Source organism: Pezoporus occidentalis, unplaced genomic scaffold, assembly GCF_034315485.1.
Source record: "Pezoporus occidentalis ecotype Australia unplaced genomic scaffold, CSIRO_AGI_Poc_V1 ctg17, whole genome shotgun sequence".
NCBI lineage: Eukaryota > Metazoa > Chordata > Aves > Psittaciformes > Psittacidae > Pezoporus > Pezoporus occidentalis.
Genome location: NW_026913531.1, coordinates 4,887,047 through 4,910,150, shown reverse-complemented (window position 1 = coordinate 4,910,150; position 23,104 = coordinate 4,887,047). Strand labels below are relative to the sequence as shown.

The window sequence follows — 23,104 nt, the reverse complement described above, 5'->3', positions numbered from 1 at the left end:
AGTTATTTTTCCCAACATTCCTGGGGGAGATCCTGGCTATTCCTTTTTTAGTGTTTGTTGTATGGAGACTGTTCAGCATAGAATAGTCCCATGACGAGTTCAAAGTTCAAGAGAAGGGAGACAAGAAAATAGGCGTTTACTCTGAATGCACAGTTTGATACAGAATCATCCACAAGATTTAAGAAAACACTTCAGGAAGCCAGCAAGCAGGACGGTGGACCCTTAATGTGCTCATTAAGGGACTATTCGCATTGCAAAGATCAGATTTCAAACTACAAAAATCTCAAAAAGCCTTTCAAAGGTATCATCTTTGTGGAGCTGGCTGATAAAAATCACAACACAATGTCACAGTGCAAGATAAAGCTTCACCTAAAAGCCTCAGTTCAAATTCTGCACTGCACAGTGCCTCTGGGGAAATACTTCTCAAGCTTGTGCTCCTTCCTAGGAAAGGTAGGAGAAGGTTGCACATTACTTTGGCAACCCAGCCCTTTCCTAATCTACATTTCAACTTTAAAGTAGTCAAGATTTTCCCAGATAATGATTCCAAGACACAAGCAGCTAAACAAATATTATTCAGAAACACTTTCAAAAAATAACAACAGTAAGAGCAGGAAAATGCTAACCAACAACTACCTTGATTTCCTTATTTTGCAACGCCACTGCAGAGAAACAACAAAGCAAGCCATGTGACTTTATTTACTAGTTAATCTGTGTATTATCACTTAAATTGTTCTTTGTATTGAAGCTAACAAGAGCTTTCTTTGAAATAGCTCAGAGCAACAGCAATCAAAAAACAGGATTTATGGTAGAAAGCTGCTAATCTTTTTTGCTTTTATACTTGACAAATGAAAACCTCACAGATAGTCTGTACCCATCAAGGCATCCTCAAGCAAACTGAATAATCAAGAGATTACCTCTGTGAATGTCAATGTTTTCTGCTTCTTAGCCACTGAATCTTAATTCAAATTAGATAAGACCATCTGAGACAAGATGCTTAAGTCTACCTTTGCATATTTGTGAAAAGCAACACAATTGGCAGAAACAGGAAACCGTGCCTTTAGTAGTAAGTGAAGAACAAGGGCAGTAATACTATTACTTTTTTTTGCAGGGGTGTGGAGTGGGAAGTAATGAACCCACACAAAAAGCCGCCTTCTTCTTCTCACTCTACTCTGTAGTGCATATTCAAAATCATGTTGTATGTGTACATACAAAACAGTATTCATTTCAGCTATCTGATTACACAAAAATCTGCCAGCACAAACAACTGCAAAGCAGCTGAGCGTCTTCTAACCAGGCAGCAATGAAATCCTGTAAACTTTTACCTGGTATCTTAAACAAGTTTTATGCAGCCAGTATCTTTTTAAGAAAATACTTAATTGATCAGTATTTATCATCTGTTTTGTTATAGCACTGGGTTAAAATATTATACATTTCTTTTTTATACTTTTTCCTTGCCTTTTCAAAGCCACAATCTGCAACAAAGACTCAATTACATAGAGTATCTTATCTACATCATGGTTCTCTAATAAGAGGAAAAAATGCTGTAAACATGCATTAGAGGGTTTACTTTATGAATTATTAAATATGGGTTTCCTATTTCATAAAATGATATTTAACACTATTTATTGAGACTGTAAATGTTTGGGGTTTTTCTTTGTTGGAACAACTGCACTAGCAAAGTACACAGAACAATTTCGTCAAATGAGAGGAGTCAGGTGGCGGGTCCCAAGGGACATTTGACAGAGAAGGAAATAATTCCAGTCTTTCTAGCATAAATTTTGAAACAGAACACTTAGGGAGTATGGAGACAGACAGCTTAAGGGAAAGATGGCAGTAATATGAGACAGGCTGATATAGCAAAGAATTTGGAAACCATCTGTAGTTTTATTTCCACAGCCTATTACTTCTTATCAGTTGGGTGGGCTTTTCCTATCTCTGCCTAATTCAAAGGTATCAAAGAAAACACAATGGCAAAGCTAAAAAGAGAACAAACCCCTCCCCTCAGCCCTGAAGATCCCTCACTATCCCCTCACCCCACTATGTTTAGTTAAAACACTGGACATAGATCTGGGGTGGGAGGGGAAGGAAAACAACCTGCCAGCTGCTGTGAGATAAGGGATAATAGTGAACATTGAGCTTAAGGAGCCTGACTCTTCACCAGATCTCCAGTTGCTTGCAAAGCATCCCCTGACAGACACATAGATGGGCAGATGGACAAAAAATTCACAGGATGTATGGATATATGTGTAAGAGGGCCTGGGGTGGGGAAAGGGAGAATACAAAGCTCAATTAGAGCAGCCTCAGTGGGAAAAACAAAAACAGAACGGGAGAAATCAACTATTTTGTTGAAATAACAAGCAACATCATCCAGATCCTATGTCTTCAAAAGAAAATGAACTATTAAATTACAACAGCAACAACCTTGACCTAAACAGTATTTCATGTCATTATTTTTAAAAATGGTTGTTGGGCGACTACAGAATTAGTCATAAAAATGAGAACCAAGATGTGAAAATAGGGAGCATAGGCAGAGCAGTGTAAGCATGTTCACAAGAACAAATTATGCCCCTGGCCCACCTGACTCATATTGAAGACATCTAATTTTTCCCAAAATGTTGCTCTGTGCACTGAATATCAACTAAAACAAAGCAGGCAGGAGATGAAGAAACAGTGTGATGTACATGCTGATTACTCCCATTTCACCTATCCCTACTAAACCTTCTCTCTTGATTTGATTTTTGAAGGACTACATATCAATACTGCCTGATGCTTTTGACAATAAAATACTATTTTATGCTATCAAGCAAAAAGATTATTGGACATGAACTAAATCTCCATGTGGCTACTGAGGAGATGAGCAAAACGTCCAATATGACAAGCAGACAAGGCTTGTTTGGTATTCCTGCCTATTAATTAAATTTAATTATTGCCCAGTAATAGAGTCTTGGTGTCTATTTAAAAAAATCCCTCTGAGTTCAGTAGGCTCGTCTGCCTACAGAAAAGAAAGACTGAAGTAAATAATGAAATTTGTTCTGAAAGCAACCGAGATCCTTGCACTTTATTATATTTCACTTTAAAGCACATATTTGGGGGGTGGTGGTACAGTACCGAAAACTTTCCTTCACTTTCATTTGGTATGGATCAGCCCCCTAAACAGAAGGGCCAAGGTCTTTGGTTGAGAGACTTTAAAAGAAAATGTGATGAAAAACTATCCCTCTGACCATAGCAAGCATTCTGGGTCAAGATATACAGGCAGATGTGTCAAGAACATTCAAGCAGAGCTCCAAGCCATGTGTCGGTGTCAGCAGAGGTCCAATGTTTCCCCTTTTGGAAACTAACAATTCTGCAAGAATATCATTACTACTGTATTCTGCGTGATGGATTTCAAATCTAGGCACATATATTTCAGTTTAAGGCAGGACAAGGACTCAGTAGGCTCGTCTGAAACACTCTAGACTGTGAAACAGAAAGTGGTAAATTAGCAGACAAAGCAGATACAACAGACCTTTAAGGGACAGAGCACTATCGTTAGTGGCAAGCATTTTGTACGTTACTATAGTTCTTAAAATTTTATAGGTTTTACACAGGGTCAGGTATATAAACAATACCTGAGGGTATTGCAAACTGCTGTTTGTCCGCAGGTTGCCTCACGCTTATCGTCATGCCCACAGTGAAGCTCACCCTCAGGTTCCCACCCCCTGTCTCCAGACTTTAACAAGACCAAAGCTGCAGCATCAGTCAAGGGCTTGGCCTTTCCTCCCTGCAGCAAGCATTTTTCAAAGATACCAAGTAACCTGGATTGTCTCTCAAATGACCAGAATGGGACTTTTCTGGGGGAGGGCGGGGGGGGAAGCTGGGCACTGTGGAACACTAAAATTAAATGACTGGAGCAGTCAGGAATTTTTGGATATGTATTTTATGGATTTAACAACCATGCATATGGCAGCAGATGACAAATTTATCTGTTGATTTCGAAAACAGAAGAACCCTGCTGAGATGAAATACAGATAGATAAAGCAGTCTTTTCTGTGTTTTAAAAATGGTTATATACAACAAGTTGCCTACAGAAACCTGCTATTCAAACTGCTAGTTCCGAGCGCTCCCTACCATTTCCTATGTGCTAAAATTGTGAGCCCACACACCATACTGTAAACGGCAATCCATGCATTTGCTACTTACTGGCATTTATGTACTAAAACCTGGAATGTTATCATACTTTTTAAATAACAAATTACGGCACATTGTGGGAAGAGAAAATAGATACGAAGCACAGTATTTAACCTGAAATCTCTACATGATGGAGCTGTATGCCTGGCACATACAGCTTGGAGGAAGGAATGGCATGTTTTGTATGCGAGATACATGAAGACATGGTCCTCAAGCAAATGAAGCTGATGAACATCCCAAAACTGGGGTATTCGAGCTCATAACCAATTTCATGAGGTTTTGCACTCAGTTGGAAGAGTTTGTAGAGGGAAGGCCTGTACCTGCTTTCTGTAGGAGGTCATATTAATTCATTACAATGACCCTAGTTTTTCTACTTTGTGCTTTCTGTAGCCTGTTTCCCTCCTTTCACCAACACTTCAACCACACAGGTTGAGCTACTGCTTCCACAGAGCTACCAAAAGCTCCTGCTTCGTGCTTGAGCTTTCATTTTGTGCTCATGAGGATCAAACATCTGGGTATCAGCGCAGACACCTGCCAGTCCCACAAACAAACAGGCTACTGCCAGAAATCAGTAAAACTGTCACTGCATCTTGAAGCTACATAAAGATTAAAGAACTTGATAGTTCTGGAGCCATAAAAGGAATATGCACCTATTTCAAATGCAGATGATAGCATTTTATGGGCTTTGGGGTAAGAAGCGTATCCAATCGTCCTATGGACATGACAGTTCATATGCTAAACCCACAAAAATTATAGTTGCCTAGGCCCAAATCTAGATCATAAGAAAGTAACTATACTGCATATATATAAACTCTGAAATTAGTAGAAAACTTAAATGCCAAACCACAATCTTAATTTTTAAAACTAAGAAGTGTTATAGCCTTTATTAGTTTTTTTTTCCACTATTTTCTCCTAAAGTCACTACGCAGAAAACAGTCCAGTGACAATACATTCTGCAGCAATACAACAGCTGAGTCCTTCCAGAACACAAGATTTTTCATTTGTTGATAGAATATGAGCTATCCAAGAGATTCAGCTTGACTTCTGCCTGGTCTGATCCAGGCAGAGCACCACTAAGGCATCCATGTCAACCAGTAAGTCAGCCAATATTTTAGATTGGTCCATTTTTATTTCACTCATTTCCATCTAGCATATTTCAAAATTTGCTTTACAACCAACACAGCATAAAGAGACAGCCAAATTACTATTGGTTGTTGTGTTTTCCCATCATTTTTAAATCCTTTTTTTATTAAAATATTAGCCTTCTATAATAAAGTCAATGAATGATACTAAATAGCTAGTAAGGATTTCTGAATGGAAGGAAAACTAACTACATTTCTGTTTATTATCATTACATTTACTTTAGCATCAGCCACAGCACAGAAACAGAGACTTTTAGGAGCTGCAGAGCCTTCAGTGGTTGTTGCGCAGGTCTACAGCTGGATAAAATACCCACAGATTGGCTTAAAGAAAACATTTGACCTTGAGGTACAACAGATCCTCTTTGAAAAAAACATTCTCCTCCTAAGCAATCTGAAGAGTCAGTCCCTAGAAGTGAATCTGCAGGTATTAGACATGAAGGGAAAAGAATCCCTTTGAGTAAGGAGGGGGTTGGGGGAAGAGGGGACTCGAGCATACTCGATTCCACATCAGACAATAATGGTTCAGAGAAGAGTTCACTGGATGGCAAGACTAATGCTAACATTTCTCAGCTTTTCTTTTATGTCACAGAAGGGTTGGAATTATGAGTTGGAGAAAGGCCCATGCTCTAAACCGGTTATCTCCCATCACACTCCTCTGTGTTTTTTCCATTATAAAAAAAAATGTTCAAAGGCCGAATGTATTTCCACAATAATGTTATCACATGCTCTATCAGGGTATATTTCCTGCAATTCTCTGCACTTAAAAAACCTATTAGCTGTGATCAAATGACTTAGATTAATACATATAAATCTCTGGGGCACTGAAACAAAGTATCTGATTTTGTAGGTCTAAAGATTGTTTAATTTATGTTGCCCATAAATTCTTCTAATTTTTATTTTTCCCAAACAAGATCAAAATTATTTAAAACATTAGCAAGCAGCTTTCATTCCAGAATTCAAAAAGACCCAACCCAGCAGATTTATCATAAACCTCTTCAATAATAAAGTACATAACCTGCACTCTGATACATGATTTGAACACTAACAGCCCCCTGAATCTATGCAGTTATTCAAAGAGATCAGTAAATCTCATTTTAAGGCCTAGTATGAAGCGCATCTCAGCCACAGAACATTATCACCAGAACTCACTCTCTCTGCTGGTTGTCATCCAATGCAATCTTACATTAGATCCCAGGCACAAGAAGTATGACAGAGTTTTGAAGTTTTAATAAACTGAAACTAAACAAGCAAACGCACTCAAAAAAAAAAACACCTTTCCCCCAACCCCCCACCCCCACCACCCTCCCCCGGGAAAATCTGTGAACATAATTCCAAAATACGAATAAAACATTAGAAAATAGAAGGAGGACCCAAAGGTATTAAAAAGCATGAAATCGCGGTTTATTAAATAAACATTAGAAAAATTTCCAGACCACAGCAGGAGTAAGTAAAGGAGATGAACTGGGAAGATGAAGCTTTTGAGACAGTCTGTTGCAGAAGTGGGCAGATTTCCCTTCCCCTGTTGCAGAAGGGAAATCTGAAAGGATTTTCTGTATTGTGGAAGCATGAATTTACATGGTTAAAATGCCTCAGGTACTGAAGAGTAAAACTGGAAGCACAACAAATTATTGGAAAACCAAATTATAGAAATCTACTGGTAGGATACAATAGGAAGGGTCTATCCACACGTCCACTGTAAAAGATGAAGATCTCAAACTGTCTCAGGCTGACATTAGATACTTACTTTGGATCAGCAGGTCTATGCCATGAACTCAGCATTGATAATGAGTAAAGGTTTTGCCAGACAAATTGCTAGACAAATTCATGGAGCTTTTGATATGAAATTACTAGGCAATCAAGCAGTATTTGAAAGAAAATTCCTAGACAATGAAGAAACAGGGTCCCATAACCGCAGTTCACTGTACTGCATTAGTGTGTAAGCATAGCAAACTATCCTCAAAAGCACGTTAATTTCTAGTTTACTAAAAATCATCACAGAGTTTGCAAGTGGTTTAAATATAATTAAATATAATTAAAGATAATCTTACCTTCTTTTGATCTTCTAGCTTATGACTTACTGGATTCCTTCCATGTTTGTTCATCTCTGAAGATAAATCCATCACATTCACTCCTTGCCCTTCAAATGAAATCGGTTCAGCAATACAGCAAACTAATCCAAAAATCAGGGGCTACAAACACAGAGACATGGTGTTTTTTCCATCACACATCATCTCTGAACATCAGTGACTTGGAACAATAACTAAGAAACCCATCAGTTGAGCTGAGGAAAACTTTGCAGTTCACTCTCGGGACTTTCCAAATCAACATAGCGTTTTAATAAGCTGATGCTTAAGAAGAGAAATATTCAGCTGCTACTTTTAACTCCAACTGTTATCTTTCTTCACAGGTTTCCATTTTACAGAAGGTTACATCCTGACTGTGAACCTGTTGAGAAAAAAAATAAATAAATAAATCATTAGGATTGATTTGCCATTTGCTCTCTCTCTTTGTAACTGATTTTCTGTCTTCCTCAGGTGTATATGTGGTAGGGATGGTTCTGGCGTCTTGGTGGTTTGGTTTTGTTGGTGGGTTTGGACTTGGGATTCTGGATTTGGGGTGGTTTTTTTGGTTGGTTGGGTTTTTTTATTATTATTTTGTTCAGGGTTTTTTTAAAGCAACTAATACTGTTTTTTGATTTAATATTTGGTAGGAGGAACCTCTGCATGATCACTCTTATCCCACTCTACATCACAGTGGGCACACAGGGTGTTCACTGAGAACAGCTAGTGAATTTCAACTACAGGCATGAAGGAAAAGTTAAAGGAAATAGAAGAGCAAAGACTACTTAACTAAAGGCAGCATAGATTAAAATTTTCCATCATCACCACATACTTCCTACTCAAGGGCCTTCAAAAACTAATACTGATGGGGGCAGAGAGGGAAAACATAGTCTGAATACGAAGTCCTAGACATTATGACAGCTTAAAAAAAAAAACAAACTAAAAATTATCTCCCCCCAAAATGTCTCACGAAGGGTGCAAAAGGCAGGGGAGAACAAAACAAAACAAAACTATAAACAAGATTAGACTGCCAGAAAGTTAAAATCCTGCTAACAGCAAGAGAAAGAGCCAGTGCCTCTTCTGCCATTTTTGACAATAAAATCATAAAATACTCATGCCTTCAGTGCAATTGAAAGCCAATTGTGTTTAAACTGAATTAACTGAGTAGATGAAGCCCATATAAACCTAATTTGAATATCATTTGAATTCATTTTAAGTGCATAACATTCACAACATACCTTCTCTAATGCATATGCAATAAGAAATATGTCTAGATAGCATATTGAATTGTGCATGCTAGGTCATGCAGTCTGTCTCTAATAAAATTACATTGAAAAGGTTATTTTCTCTTAAAAAAATAAAATTCAAACTTCAGTGGAGTCATTACTGATACTACGATCAGCTTCAGCTGTCTTTTAATCAGACCTAAGGTTCAAGTGTTACCCTATTGTAACTGATTTATACTTAGGCCAAAAACCGTAAACGTGATGGCTGAGGCTTGCTTCCAAAGAAAGAAATCCATATTTAGGATCTACTGTGGGTTGTTTCATTTTCCCTTTGTTTTGTTAGGGTTTTTTGGTTGTGGGGTTTTTTTGGGGGGACGGATTTTTTTTTTCCCAGGTGCATAAACCTGAGTTTCAGAAACAAAGCCTGTGAACTGAGAGTCAAGTGCGACAGCTGTTTCTATGAGGATATGAACTAACCTTCTGCGTTTGCAATGGAAGCCACTTATGTTTACTAACAGAAGATGTCACTAGGCTCATGCCTTACCAAACAACTCCTACTGCTTAGTTTTTGGCTTGGTTGTTCATGGTACCTTGGATTTCTCTGAGTATTCTCACATTTGCATTTTTCACCCAGGACTTAAAGGCAAAACATGCTGTGGTCCATTGAGAGCTGTTCATTTTATGATAGTATTGAATTAAAACAAAACCAGATAAAACCATGCAAACAAACAAAAAGAAACAAACAAGGATGCCTAACCTCACTACTAAAATAGCAACCTTTCTTTTTGTGATCCAGTTACAAATAGCAGACTTAAGCTGTTACCACATGTTGGATGATTCCACAAGGGTGGGATAAACTCAATAAGCAGACAAAATCAAGGGATTGATCTTGATACAAGAAACACTGACAGCATTTTACCCTGTCATATAATTTCTCCTTCATACCTAAGAGTGTTCCAACAAGGAATACAATTGTAGTTATTTTTAATACTACAACTGAGGCACCTATTCTTATCCATATTAACCTTCACATACATTTGAACACGATATCAGCAAAGGACTAATTGTGCAATAATAACAATTCAGTTGCAAAAAATAACTACAAGCAAACAGAAGATGCACCTGCCTTGTGAAATCACAGGAATATAAACAACCATACACGAAGCTAGAACATGAGAGACCACATACCCAGAGAGAAGCTTGTTTCCAAAACACAGCTTTAGCCTGATATGTATCACCTAAGCGTATAACCAATTTTGCTTGCTATTCTAAACTACTGAGAATCACCTCCTCCTGAAAATACACAGATACACATTATATTACAAATGCACTCACCACAGTCGAATCAAATGCTTGGACGGCATCTTTCTATTCCTTACTTAGAGCATCCTGGGGAAGTCAGTGAAATAAATAACAAAATTGTAATGGATGTTAACTGCCCGGAAAACAAAAAGCAGTCATTAAAACTGCACTATTTAAAACTCCTGTAAACTTTGAATTTTTATTAGATTCAACTTCCCAAGTACACCCAGCTCTTCTTATCTTCTTTCCACAGTGACCAAGGTGCAGCAGGACAGAGTCAGACATCACTGTCAGGCACAGGCTGTTCCCACCCCTACCCAGGCCTTGACAGGCACAACCTCTGATTTAGTTTAGCTCTGTCTAGTGTGAGGCATCCCTAGCCATGGCAGGGGTGTTGGAACTTGATGATCTTAAGGTCCTTTCCAACCCTAACTATTCTATGATTCCCCCCATTTGATGGTTTTGGGGATCTGCAAAACCCACAAGTCCGTAACACCACGATGCAGGAAAATGAAACATGAGATACTACTGCAACTATCAACATCTGGATTTACACTTATAACAATTCTAAAGCTCAGATAAGTCCAAACCAAGCTGTTAAAAAAAAAGCAGCTTCTCTGGTTCATTTCATGGTCAGACATGTAGATTATATTACTCCCCATGCCTGGCAATTATACTATACTAAGCAATTAAGCTATTCTGTGGAACTGTATGGTGTTTTCAAGCAAAGTTGGACAGAATGCAAATAATTTTGTTTGGACTGCCCTCATTACTTTTAACATGCAAAGCACAGGGTGGCAATTCTTGCTCATTCCATTCAGCACATTGTTCCATGGTCTTCAGCCTTTTCAAACAAACAGCTGTAATAAAATGCTCTTGGCTGGCAATTCTTTGGGGTTTTTTTTTGGTTTGGTTTTTGGTTTGTTTGTTTTGTTGCTGGTTTTTTGGTTTTGTTTTTTACAGTGGCACCCAGTTTATTATTCAACATTTTAGTGGTACTTAACATACACACAATCAGAGAATAAAATATCCAAAGAGTCCTAATCACACACTAAGTAGCACAGATTTTACTAGGTCACCTAAAAATGTAAAAGACAAGATGAATTAGAGCCCTTTTATAATTATATTCCCTTAATAGACTCCTAACAGTCACCATTCAATAATAATCTAATAATTTACAGATACTCAAAATAGTCTGTCAGATTAAGCATTTAGAACTGCAGCCACAGGTTTAAAGGAAGTGAGCAAGCTATCCAAGCTAAGAGCATCCTTAGAATTTCTTGTTAAAGACCACAATAAGGAAAATACTTCACATAAATATTTTTGACTGAGGGTTAGTGACTTCCTCCTCTAGAGACACACTATGGAAGGCATTCATGGTAATCATTAAGCTTCTGGTTAGGTACCTCTGTTGCTTGCCTAAATGCGGGTGGGCTTCACTCAGGTGAAAGGTGCCTGACAATTTTTTGTTTCACTTCACTATGAGCTACAGTTACTCATAGACTAGTGAGGAACACCACCAGATCATGTTCTGATAATTAACCAGAGCCACCTGGTTCTGTATCACACAGTATCACAGTATGCTAGAGATTGGAAGGGACCTCAAAAGATCATCTAGTCCAATCCCCCTGCCGGAGCAGGAACACCTAGATAATGTTACACAGGAATGTGTCCAGGCGGGCTTTGAATGTCTCCAGGGAAGGAGACTCCACAACCTCCCTGGGCAGCCTGTTCCAGTGTTCCGTCACCCTCACTGAGAAGAAGTTTCTTCTCAAGTTTAAGTGGAACCTCTTGTGTTCCAGTTTGTACCCATTACCCCTTGTCCTATCATTGTTTGCCACTGAGTAGAGCCTGGCTCCATCCTCGTGACACTCCCCCTTTATATATTTATAGACACTTATAAGGTCACCCCTCAGTCTCCTCTTCTCCAAACTATAGAGACCCAGCTCCCTCAGTCTTTCCTCATAAGGGAGATGCTCCACTCCCTTAATCATCTTAGTTGCCCTGCGCTGGACTCTCTCCAGCAGCTCCCTGTCCTTCTTGAACTGAGGGGCCCAGAACTGGACACAATATTCCAGATGGGGTCTCACCAGGGCAGAGTAGAGGGGAAGGAGGACCTCTCTCGACCTACTAACCACCCCCCTTCTAATACACCCCAGGATGCCATTGGCCTTCTTAGCCACAAGGGCACAGTGTTGGCTCATGGTCATCCTGTCGTCCACTAGGACCCCCAGGTCCCTCTCCCCTACACTGCTCTCTAACAGGTCGTTTCCCAACCTATACTGGAACCTGGGGTTGTTCCTGCCCAGATGCAGGACTCTACACTTTCCCTTGTTATATTTCATCTAGTTATTCCCTGCCCAACTCTCCAGCCTGTCCAGGTCTCACTGGATGGCAGCACAGTCCTCCGGCGTGTCAGCCACTCCTCCCAGCTTAGTGTCATCAGCAAACTTGCTGATAGTACACTCAATTCCCTCGTCTAAATCGTTGATGAATATTATCAACACAAGTAGTTCTTGAAAAGTTTACACTGACACGATTTTGAGGAAGCAGCCAGCATCCTCAAGCTCTCTGAAGCCTCTTCCCAGTATGGCTATAATAACTTACCCATACCAATAGCCTTACAATGGCATCAAAAAAACCTTACCTCTAACGATGAAAGCTTCTTAGCTTTCTTTGTAGTCTTTTCCTACAGGGAGAAAGCATTTAGGGTTTCTGTATGGGTCTAACTGCAAACACAATGATCAGGCACACAAAGAGTTATCAGGAAAAGAAAATAATGTTGACTCTTAGAGGATTTGAGAGCAATGCCAAAGAGCACTGCTTTTAGCCAGCATTCAGAGTAAGAAGCCAATATCTGTTCTCTGCAGACATGTATGATAGCAGTGCCATAGAAAGGCTTGCCTGCAACAGATAAAAGCAGCCTGAGAAGGCAGCTGATAAGCCAACAAAATATCTCTAAGCAGAGAGGCTTGCCTACAGAATTATGTCTTCTGATGCAAAATTAATTCTCATCTAAACAGCAGTAAAACTGGTCCAAATACACTCCTGATGCACAGCAATGCAAAAAGCTGCAGCATATACAGCCCTCTCTAATCAATTCAGTTGTTTACTCAGATTAAAAGCGACCAAATATGAACAAGTCCAAAGACGATACTTCATTTGTGTGCCTGAAACATTTTTTATTATTTCTGTAAGTGGTGTCATCCTATCCTCTGCATCTCTGCAAAGAGAAAAAAACCTCTTCAGCACAGAATGCTGGGTTGGAGTCATCACATTATCAATGAGGACAGAATTAGAATTGTTTGGATTGCTCCTGGCTCTAGCCAATGCAAATTAAAATATTTGTTTTCAGATTTGTACACATGAAAGAAGGGGGGTGAGGGTGGAATCTGATATTTACACTCCTGCAGTGCTGTTCTACAGAGCACAATGCTGATTGTGTCTCTACATCATCAGACTGAATGCACAGGTTAACAGTGGCTCACACAATGATTTAGCAAGTAAAGTTAAAAATAATAAATATATATATGTAAAAGGAGGCTGTTCTGGATCCTAATATTCTCAGAAACCATTGCTTTAACTCATACAGCAACTCAAATCCTTTTGGCTCTCTCAAATCCTTTTCATCTTTCATAGCAACCTATATCAAAAGGCTGAATGCTGTGCAGGCTATGCACAGAATTTAGAGCTATTAGTGTCAGTTTCATTTCAAACTTGGAACCAGTGCCAGACAGGAATGCCTTCTCTCTTCCATCCTCTGATTCTCTGGCCATTAAGCATGAGAGATAAAGACAGCATAAGAAAGGGAATACAAACTGTATTTTTTTTTACAGATACTTCAGTCCAGCCTTTTACTACAGTTTCCCTGCAAGATTTGATGTGAAGGATGACAGTGTTCTTGCAAGCACAGTACTCTGTGCCAGAATATAAAACTGAGCATCAGACCTAAATGAAATTTGGTTATCTTACCCAATGCTGTACTGCTGTATATGCAAACTTTTTAGCGCTATATAAAATGTTTACATTTCAAGGTACCTTACAGCACTTCTGCAGAGGTGCTGCGCTGGACAAATTCCACCTTGAATAGTTACTTCAGCTCCATCTCTAGTTTCAGTGGGCTATTTCTCCATTTCTGTCCAAAGTTGTTTTGAATGTTCCTCTCTACTGTTGAAGTACATACAATGTCTCCTCATGAAAACAGTATAGTGTATTTTTCAGATTTATGTTTGGGAAACAATAGGAAGAATGAATATTCCTTTTTTTATGTACATATTAAATAGTTTGCCATATTTGTAAACTTTAAAGTGTAATGATTTATTAGACTGCATGTGCAACAAAAGAGCTACCTTGGAAAAAAGGAAAGACACATACTCTGCAGAACCTGCCAACAATTCAGATCAGATATAAGAAAAAAGACAGCACTGAGCTGCAAGTGAAGGGGAAGACAGAACACATATTCTCATATTCTAGGTATACTATGGAAAAAGTGGGCAAGAAAATATAATTTAATCAAAAAAAGCAAGGACATCTATATGGACCTTAAATAGTTTTCTTGCATAAGGAAATTTTTCAGTTAATGAGACAGAGAAATTTATGAGGCTCTTGAGAAAGAGAAAAACTAATTGAAAATAGTAGAGAGCTTGCATACCTTTGATATTTTGTTTCCTAGGGAGCTATTAAGCCTCCTTTTCTGTTGCTTTTAATTTTTGACTGGCATGCTGGAAAAAAATATTCAACTGATCTGTGCCTGAGCAGTGGCTGTTCTTCTGGGATTTCTAGTCACCTACAGCTATTGCTCTATCCAGAATGCCAAGACACCTGCAATCCTAGACAAACTACCAAATACTTCTTTTTGTCCACTTTACAAAATTCCCTGGAAGAAAAAGGCAGTGTGGTTCTGGAAATGCTTAGATATATGGTAGCCCTATGGAAACTAATACATCTGGTATTTCTGAATACCTCGCTTATGTTAAAACTTTGCTACCACTCCATGAATGGCAATGCTGTCCAACGGGAGATGTATTCTCTCTGGTTCATAGGCTATGAGTATGAGAATCAGGAGCATGCAACAAAGTTCAACCTATATTGCTGTTTTCAGCAATGCATATATTCAAACACAAATGGCATACTGAATTACTCTTACACAAAACCATTAAATCCCCTTTCCCTACCTTACTGGAAATGAGGACTTATACTCCCCACTTTGATAAACCTAAATCCTTAAATCTTAAAATACCATTACATCACACAGCCTCTCTTGGTCTACTGTGAAATACTAAGTAACTCCATTGGATCAAAGAGCCAGATGCATTTCAGAAACAACTCTCTGCCTGTTAAAAGCTATAGAGGAAAAAAATCGTACCTATCTTTGCAGAACATATCTCTGACAATTTCATGGGCACTTCAAAAGTTGCCAATTAATTCTTTCAGGAGTTGTTTAGTAGCAGCCTTCTCAGGTGGACCCCATCCTTATCCCAAGAAATTACATACGGGTGCCGATTAAACATTGCAAGCAATGCGCCATTACACCTGGTGCCTCAGTATTCAATCCATATCCAGACTAGTCTCTTGGAACTAATTTGATGGATTCAGATAAATCTGTGGCTGAAAACAACAAACAGCTCCTTAAGACTGCAGAGCAGAGATATAGCTGACCAAACAGGACAGCTGTTTGAGAAGGAAGGGAAGAAAAAAAAGAAAAGGGAGGAAGAGATGCAAAAGGATTATATTTTTTTTTACAGAAACAGAATCAAGTGATAAAAAAATGTATTCAAATATTTGAAGACAAAAAGCAGCAGTAGCTGGTGTCATCTTAACCATGAAGTAAAAAGATGACCTTTAATGGTGGAAGCTTATTATTCTTCACAATCACAGAATTACAAACTTGTTTGAATTTGAGCTGGAAAAGACCTTCTAGGTAAGTTAGCTTCCGGATCTGCCAGTGAAGAATAAATTGCTACAGTGTATTTTCTAATGCTTTATTCTGGCATTACTTTAAATTCCCAAGAGACACAGCTCAGTGTTTCTTACAGGAGAATTTTAAAAAACCCAGTAGATCTGAATGCTCTAGGAAGTTTCTTAAAGGCTAAGCATATCAAGTTAAATTTTAAGCTGAATTTTACTTTCTTCAAGCAGTGTCTACCAATCTTTTCCATTGCAGGCAATTGCTCACTCCATGTATTTTTACATACTGATTGTACCCTCAAAGTTTCGAGCACAATCAAAAGTTTCTTCTGTCATTATGAATATCTAAGCAAACTCTTATTTAGGCTCAAGCTTGGTTTATCTAGTTCTTGATCCTCTCAAGTAAAAGTCAAATATATCTTGAGAATACAAAATAGACAACTGCATGCCATATCAAGATGTCAAAGCACTTTCTCAACTGTTCCCGAGAACCTCAAAGCTGAAAGTACACTCAAAGGTTACATTAGAAGAGCTTTAACTAAAAATAACATGGGGCTAGAAACAAAGGAATACCTAGACAGCCCTAAGCTTTACTGAAACTGTGTAACAACAAAGGGTTTGAGGTAGCACTTAAGAAATAATCACCATGGGAAGTACGTGGCTTTGTGTCTACTTAGAATAGAGCACATGTCCACTTTTGAACGTCCTAAATTATGTCTCAAACCAGTAAGGTGCTCAAAGTATAATGTCACACTCCACTTGTAAACAGATTTGCATCTCTAGGAAGAACAAAGTACCCAGTCTCTGTGAGACCATCTTGGGTGGGATTCATCTGAGCAAACACAGACGCTTAAGTCTGAACTAATGGCTCAGTGGTCTTTCTGTAATTTGAGGAAATAAATAGCCATTTTTAGAATGGAATTCTCCTTATCCAAAGTAGCTTAGATGAATCATGACCTAAAAAACAACTACCTCCTTCCACTGACTGCAGAAAGACTACATTTTGAGTATATAAGGCTCAGACCTTGATGACTGATGTGTGAAATCAGGTAAAAGGAATCTCTTCCTTCAGACCACACTTCTTAAGGGAAAGAACGCAAGGTTGATACATTCAAGCAAATGTTAGGAAGTCATTAAAAAAAAAAAAGACTGAACACATTAATGCATCTGATTGAGCCCTGCTGTGGCAATGCTATACAAGTAATCTACCAGCCTTTAGTATCCTCATTCAAAGTGGAGAGTTGTGTCTTACTGTGGGAACATCTTCTGATCTTTTCTGGTTTGTTTTGTCACAGCTGAAATTTTGCTTGCTCCTATAAGTGAGCTACTCTAGGGGAGCTATGGATCTGCTTCTTTCACAAAAGTTGACTACAACGATTTCTTCACTGAGGGCTATTCTTGTTAGAATGTGAATTTTGACTTGGCAAACAGTTTTTCAAGAGTCTTACAAAAACTCACCTGATTTCTTTTCAATAGGAAAGGTACAGATACACCTCTTGAGTACTCCAAATCCTATCCTATTTACATTAAATAAAATATATTGTATACCTACATAAATCAATGATAAACCTTGTGAAGACAAAAACTAGGCATTTCACTATTTTCTTTTGAATGTTTGAAACAGCTTTGAGTGTCTGTTTGCCTCTTAATATGCAGGTTTTTTGGTTTGGTTTTTTTTGACAAAATCTTTCTTAGTAGCCTTAACTTGTCCTATTTCTGTAACATAACACCATGAAGATCTTTTCCTTTTTGCATTATACAAGTTACCCACCCTGAAAAATAGCAGTAACTGTGACAATCCTATGACTTCTACCTGTGTAGATATCACTCCTTATATCTCAGTAATATGGATTCTTGACCTAGCTGCACGTTCTCTCCTCACCCATATCTTGTGTTTATATTTAGAGGTTGTGACATCTTTTTGTTACATAGGTCACAGAAATTTCAATCAAAGGCTCAACTTGGAACATGTTTTATAACATTTTTAATATCTTCTATTATACTAATGTTGTCTCTAGCATTCTTTTTCCTCATTTCTAAGCACTTTTTAACATGATAGATTTTCTTCGGATCCTGAAAGCAAAGCTATAACAGTGACTTGCCACTTGTTACTCCACTTTATCCAAGTTAATTATAAGATCTATTATTTAGAAAGCTTTACTTTTCCTGCTTTTTGTCCCCAAAAGGGATTTAACCAATCTCAAAACATGAATTTTTTAGACTGTTCTTAAAATTAAGAACAACTGTAAAGATGACACTGTTTCTTGCCTTACTAATGCAACTATTTACATTTACATCTGAGGTTATTTCAGCGTGAAATTCACCCTGTGAAAAGGAGTAGCAGAAGACGCCCATACCTCTGATGATAACTTTAGCTTGCCCCTAAAGCCTACACAACACAAGTCTGATTAAGACCTGGGCAACACTTTGGATTCCAAGGAATACACTTGCACAGTCCATAGTTTGTCTGTTTCAGACAAACTCTCAGCTTTGCTAATGTTTACCATTCTGGGAACAATGTATTAATCCTCTCTTAAAAGTACCCTAAACTGCGTGTTCTTGCATTGCCATAATAGAAGTTTCAAATTAACAAATCGCTACAATTTAGTACTAAGCCTACAAAAATATATTTAAATATAAGCACTAACATGTACAGAGCAACAAATATTACCTTTGAGAGCCTTTCCTCAAGGAATCTAGAGAACAATACAATGAAATCCCCCTTCCCCCTTGGTATTACAATGGCTACACATAAAACGCTGATCTACAACTCACTAGGTTTGAAAGCTTACCAGAGGGTATGCTCCTCTTTTTTAACAAACACATGTTCCAGCTCTTCAGAAAGTGCCAAAAAACGTACTAAGTATGTTTGAAACATGCAGTAATTAAAAAGAGAAATGCCAATTAACAATGCAAACAATTCGTATTTTCTCTGTTGAGACAGCTGTCATGTAATTTGCCCTCCCAATTATTAAAACGTGACTCATGTCACAAACATGCTGCTGAACTAGACCACAAACATGCACTGCTTGCACTGCTGTATTTGCATCTAAATATTGTCAGTCTCCCAGATGCTATTGGTAATCATGACACAGAACATGTATCATTCAAAAGATAAACAAACGTCAAGGTCAGAGATCATCTGCATTGACAAAATAAGCACAATTATTTCATGTGATCAAACACATGAGAACTTAGTCTATTAAGGGATGTGAACAGTGTTTAGCTGGATAATATCTGCATCTCATCTATATAATAATCTGAATTTACCATTACCACTACTATCAATCACAAAGCATGTGTGAAATAACCCCAAAAGAAAGATTTACCAGCTGGGCTGTGTATGGATTTTAAGAAAATCTGGTTTCTGAAATTATAAATTCTAATTTAATTAATTTGCTCACCAGATGCTCAGACTGCAAGAAGAAGATTGAAACAGTCCGTAAAATGCACTACATACCCTATCAAAGAAACAATATCTACTGAAGAACTTTCTGCATTAATTGCATTGTGTAATTGTCTACAAATACTAAGGAGTTTCACTCTAAAAAGATGTCCAAGTCATTTTCTACAGCCAATAACATTTCAGAGTAAAAGAGTAATTCTGAATAATTACTGCAGCTAAAAATATAGCACAGAATATATATACATAGAACATTATTGTTATGCACAAAAATACCCCACTTTTTTTCACAAACTCACAAATTCAATCGCTGCTACTACATAGCATACACACAGATCTCAGATACAATATCTTGATGTTTAGATTTACTTCAACTGCATTTAGGTAACTAAACCTAGCTTTTTCTTTTAATTGTTTAGACGAAGCAACCTAAACAACCTCAACTGAAATAAAGATTGCTACAGTTACTACTGCATAATACTAATGCCCACCTTGAAATAATAGCACAATATTGATGTGTTTTTAAAAATAGAGCACTGCATCCAAAATCCAGCAGATTTATACAAAGCAACATGATACGAATGAGGTCTGATTTTATCAAGGCTTATACATACCAGGTATTATGCATTAAGAATGCATAATTTTTCATCTTGTCAGTGCAAGATTCTGCATGAAAATCCTGCATTATTACTACTTACGTATTTCTACCTTCTTGATGTTTGTAGATTAAAAATAATAATAAAACAACGCAGAAGTGGAGGTTGGGATTAAAGAAAAGGCTCGGAAAACAATGTATCTACCCAAGGAGTGGATCACATTGCACTGATAGAAATTTAACGGTTCTTCAGGAAGCATAATGAACAACCTTATCTCAGGAGACCTCTGCTCTCTACACACACATCAAAAATGGTGACAGCACATCCTTCCCAGAAACCAATACCAGGAGGAAAGCGCACTGCCTGAGACAGTTAAACCTACGGCATGTTAGATGCCTGCTGTCATCAGAGACAAGTATTATCACGCAGCCTACCAAGCCAGCTCAGAGACTGTAATTCATACAGAGAGACTTCTCAGATTCCTCAGGAACACAAATCATAGAACATCTCCATTTAATCTGAGCATGTTTGCCTTTATGAGCCTGGCAGTCCACTGCCTAATTTCCCATACCACTGTATCACTGAGTCAAGTCTGGCCTTTTCTTGGCAGGTGGTGGGGAGTTGCACAGGCAGGGAGGGCAGCCCCTGGGAGTAGAAGGGAATACACAGCTTTATCCTGCCAGATTAGGAGTGGCACTGATTGGCTGCGAGACTATTTTGTGCAGACATCCTCTGATAGATGTTGGATCTCTAATACTGAGCCCTTGAGTACAGAAAGAAAAGGGAAAGCTGTGAAATACTGGGGGTTACAGAAGCATTGAATAAGCGTTCTCCACAACAAGAGCAGAAAGAAAACCACCCTAACTCAGCAACTGTGCTTTTGCATGCACAACATTCCTATATAATAGGAAACAGAACAAGATCTTTTGCACATGAATCATCATGAAAATTCATTACCTGGTCAGTCAATGTAACTGAAGCAAGCGAAAGGCTATGTGCTGCACAAGAGCTTGAGAAAGGGATGGGTAGCGACATTTTGTCAGCAATAAAACATACTCCGCTACACTGTAAACAAATACTAACAAAAAAAAATAAAAATTAAACAAACAAACAAAAAAAACCAGCCCCAACTGTCTCAGCTAGATATTTCTATGAATAACTTGTCAGTAAGTTCAAATTGTAGTCTAGTATTTACAGTCTGGAGGAACTGATTCTTATTGCTGTAAGATAGGCATTAATCCACTCAGTGTTTACCTATACTGCACGAAGTGCTATTAGAATTCAAATGAAGTGCTGGACAACGAAGATAAACATTAACACCTTCACTGGAACTCTTACCTTCTGATTTTACTTTATTGCAACTAGTACACGAAACAAACATTAGCAAGAGCATTATCAGGCTCTCTCCTGGTAAGCCGTAAAAGCAACTCTGTTATTCACAAGTTAAAAATAATTCAAGTTTAAAGCCATTTTTTAAAAACCTGGTTAAACTGTTATGTTCTCCGTGTTATGAATGCACTTGTTTACCCTGAACATGGCTATTCATTTGCAAGAGCAAAGAAAAACTGTCAAGGCTCCTCTCCTCCATTCCTTTTTCTTCTCATTTCAAATGACTTGAAACAAATGAACAGCCCATTTTCATGACTGCCTCATCAAAATAGCAGGAGTAACAAAGATAGTTGATCTGTGCAGTTTACCACAGATGTTAGCAGAAGAATGAAGTCAAAATGCAGAGACCTGTATTATAATTTATGATTTGAAATTGTTTTCATTAAGCACCTACAGTGACATTTGTCTGCATAATATTTTCAAGAACAAAACACAATCAAAACAATGCCAATGTTTTATAAGCAACACACTTTCTATTCCAGCTTCCATAATCAGGCTAAGAAGCATCTTCGCAGCCATTTGCATTTACAAGAACACACTTTTTTATCTCCAGGTGAAATGGCTAAAGAATTACTGGTGGTGACCATGAGATTCACATTTCACCACCTTGGTCTGTGAGCTCTTTCTTTCTTTTACATAAAAATTGTTGTTGCGATGAATAAAACATTTAACACCATGTTCTTCATTACTACAGAATGAAAAATGAAACTGAGACTGTCTCATCCTGTCCACAGCAGGCAAACATGCACTGTAAAAAAGCTACCATCACAAAAGTAGGTATTAACTGGAAGTTTTAGCAGAGCCAAGAGGCAAGCTGGAAGCTGGAGGCAAGCCATCTAGGACAGGGCAGAAAGCACCAGTGGGTTAACTTGCCATACTGCTGCCCACAGTACATATGTTCTGTTGGTAAGGGATGAGGCAGCGCTGTCAATCTGGCACCTCAGAGAAGCCCTAAGTTATCATGCACAAGTATTTTAAAATAGCTCGCTGCTTTCATGATAAATAACTTTTTATATATTCCATTTATATCATGCCTTTCACCAGGCAATTTTTGAGCGGTTAGTATTAATTAGCTCTCAAAAGGCTCCTATGAAGCATTTCAAGAATAGAGACAATCATTTCACCCACACTTCTATCCTCTGTGGCACAACGTGACAGCTTCCATAAGAGCAAAATATAATAATGGGGAATCTAAAGCTGCTGAGGGTAAATTTTCTTAAGCTCAGACTTTCAAAGCCCCATTCAAGGCCCCAGCTGGGTTCCCGTGGGCTCCTTTGAAGATTCTAGCTTTCCTAATGAACCCAAGGCTCTTTTTTCAAAGAGAAAACAAAAATCTCAGTTTTATTAAACCCTATTAAAGCATATACCTTTGCCCTATCCTTGCTTTTTGGGTTGGGGGGGGGGGGGGGGAATATTTGAAGGTTGTGTACAGTACTTATGCTTTCTTTGTTCCCCATTAATATTTGTCACTCTCCTAATTTCTAGAAGGTTAACCTGTATCTCCAATTTAGCATTTTCTATTTTTCTTTATGTAAAATTAAAAATTTGAAATTAAGATCAAATACAAAATGAGAATGGGTTAAGAATAATGGAGGAAACTATTGCAAAACTGTATTTCCAACGTCTGAAAAATACATAGTCAAACAGTACCTGGCAGGTAGACTGTAGGAAATATATTGCACAGTTGGTTTGCATTTAAAAGGCTTAATGTACAAGCAGCAATAATTATAGTTACTTGTTATTAAGACTTCTTTTCTTCTTATCTCTGATACTATGATACACTAAGTCTACTTTTTAAAGTGGTAAACATTGCAGACTTCAGCTTAAGCACAAGGAAGTGGATTAGAAAAGCAACAGAAAAGGATTTCAGGCTCCTCAAAACAGCAAAATACCATTTGAAAACATCTAATAC

General features: G+C 38.0%; 1 protein-coding gene across 3 annotated transcripts in view; it reads right to left on the bottom strand.

Annotated features, from left to right (window-relative positions):
* NAV3 (neuron navigator 3) overlaps positions 1-23,104 on the bottom strand; it is a 540,674-nt gene that overhangs the window by 391,060 nt on the left and 126,510 nt on the right. For all 3 annotated transcript variants that reach the window (XM_062613809.1, XM_062613807.1, XM_062613808.1), the window contains exon 2: positions 7,358-7,754. Coding sequence is in view for 2 of the 3 variants with exons in the window: in XM_062613807.1 (XP_062469791.1) it covers positions 7,358-7,429 (72 nt within the window). In the remaining variant the exon portion in view is untranslated. The remainder of the gene's footprint in view (positions 1-7,357; positions 7,755-23,104) is intronic.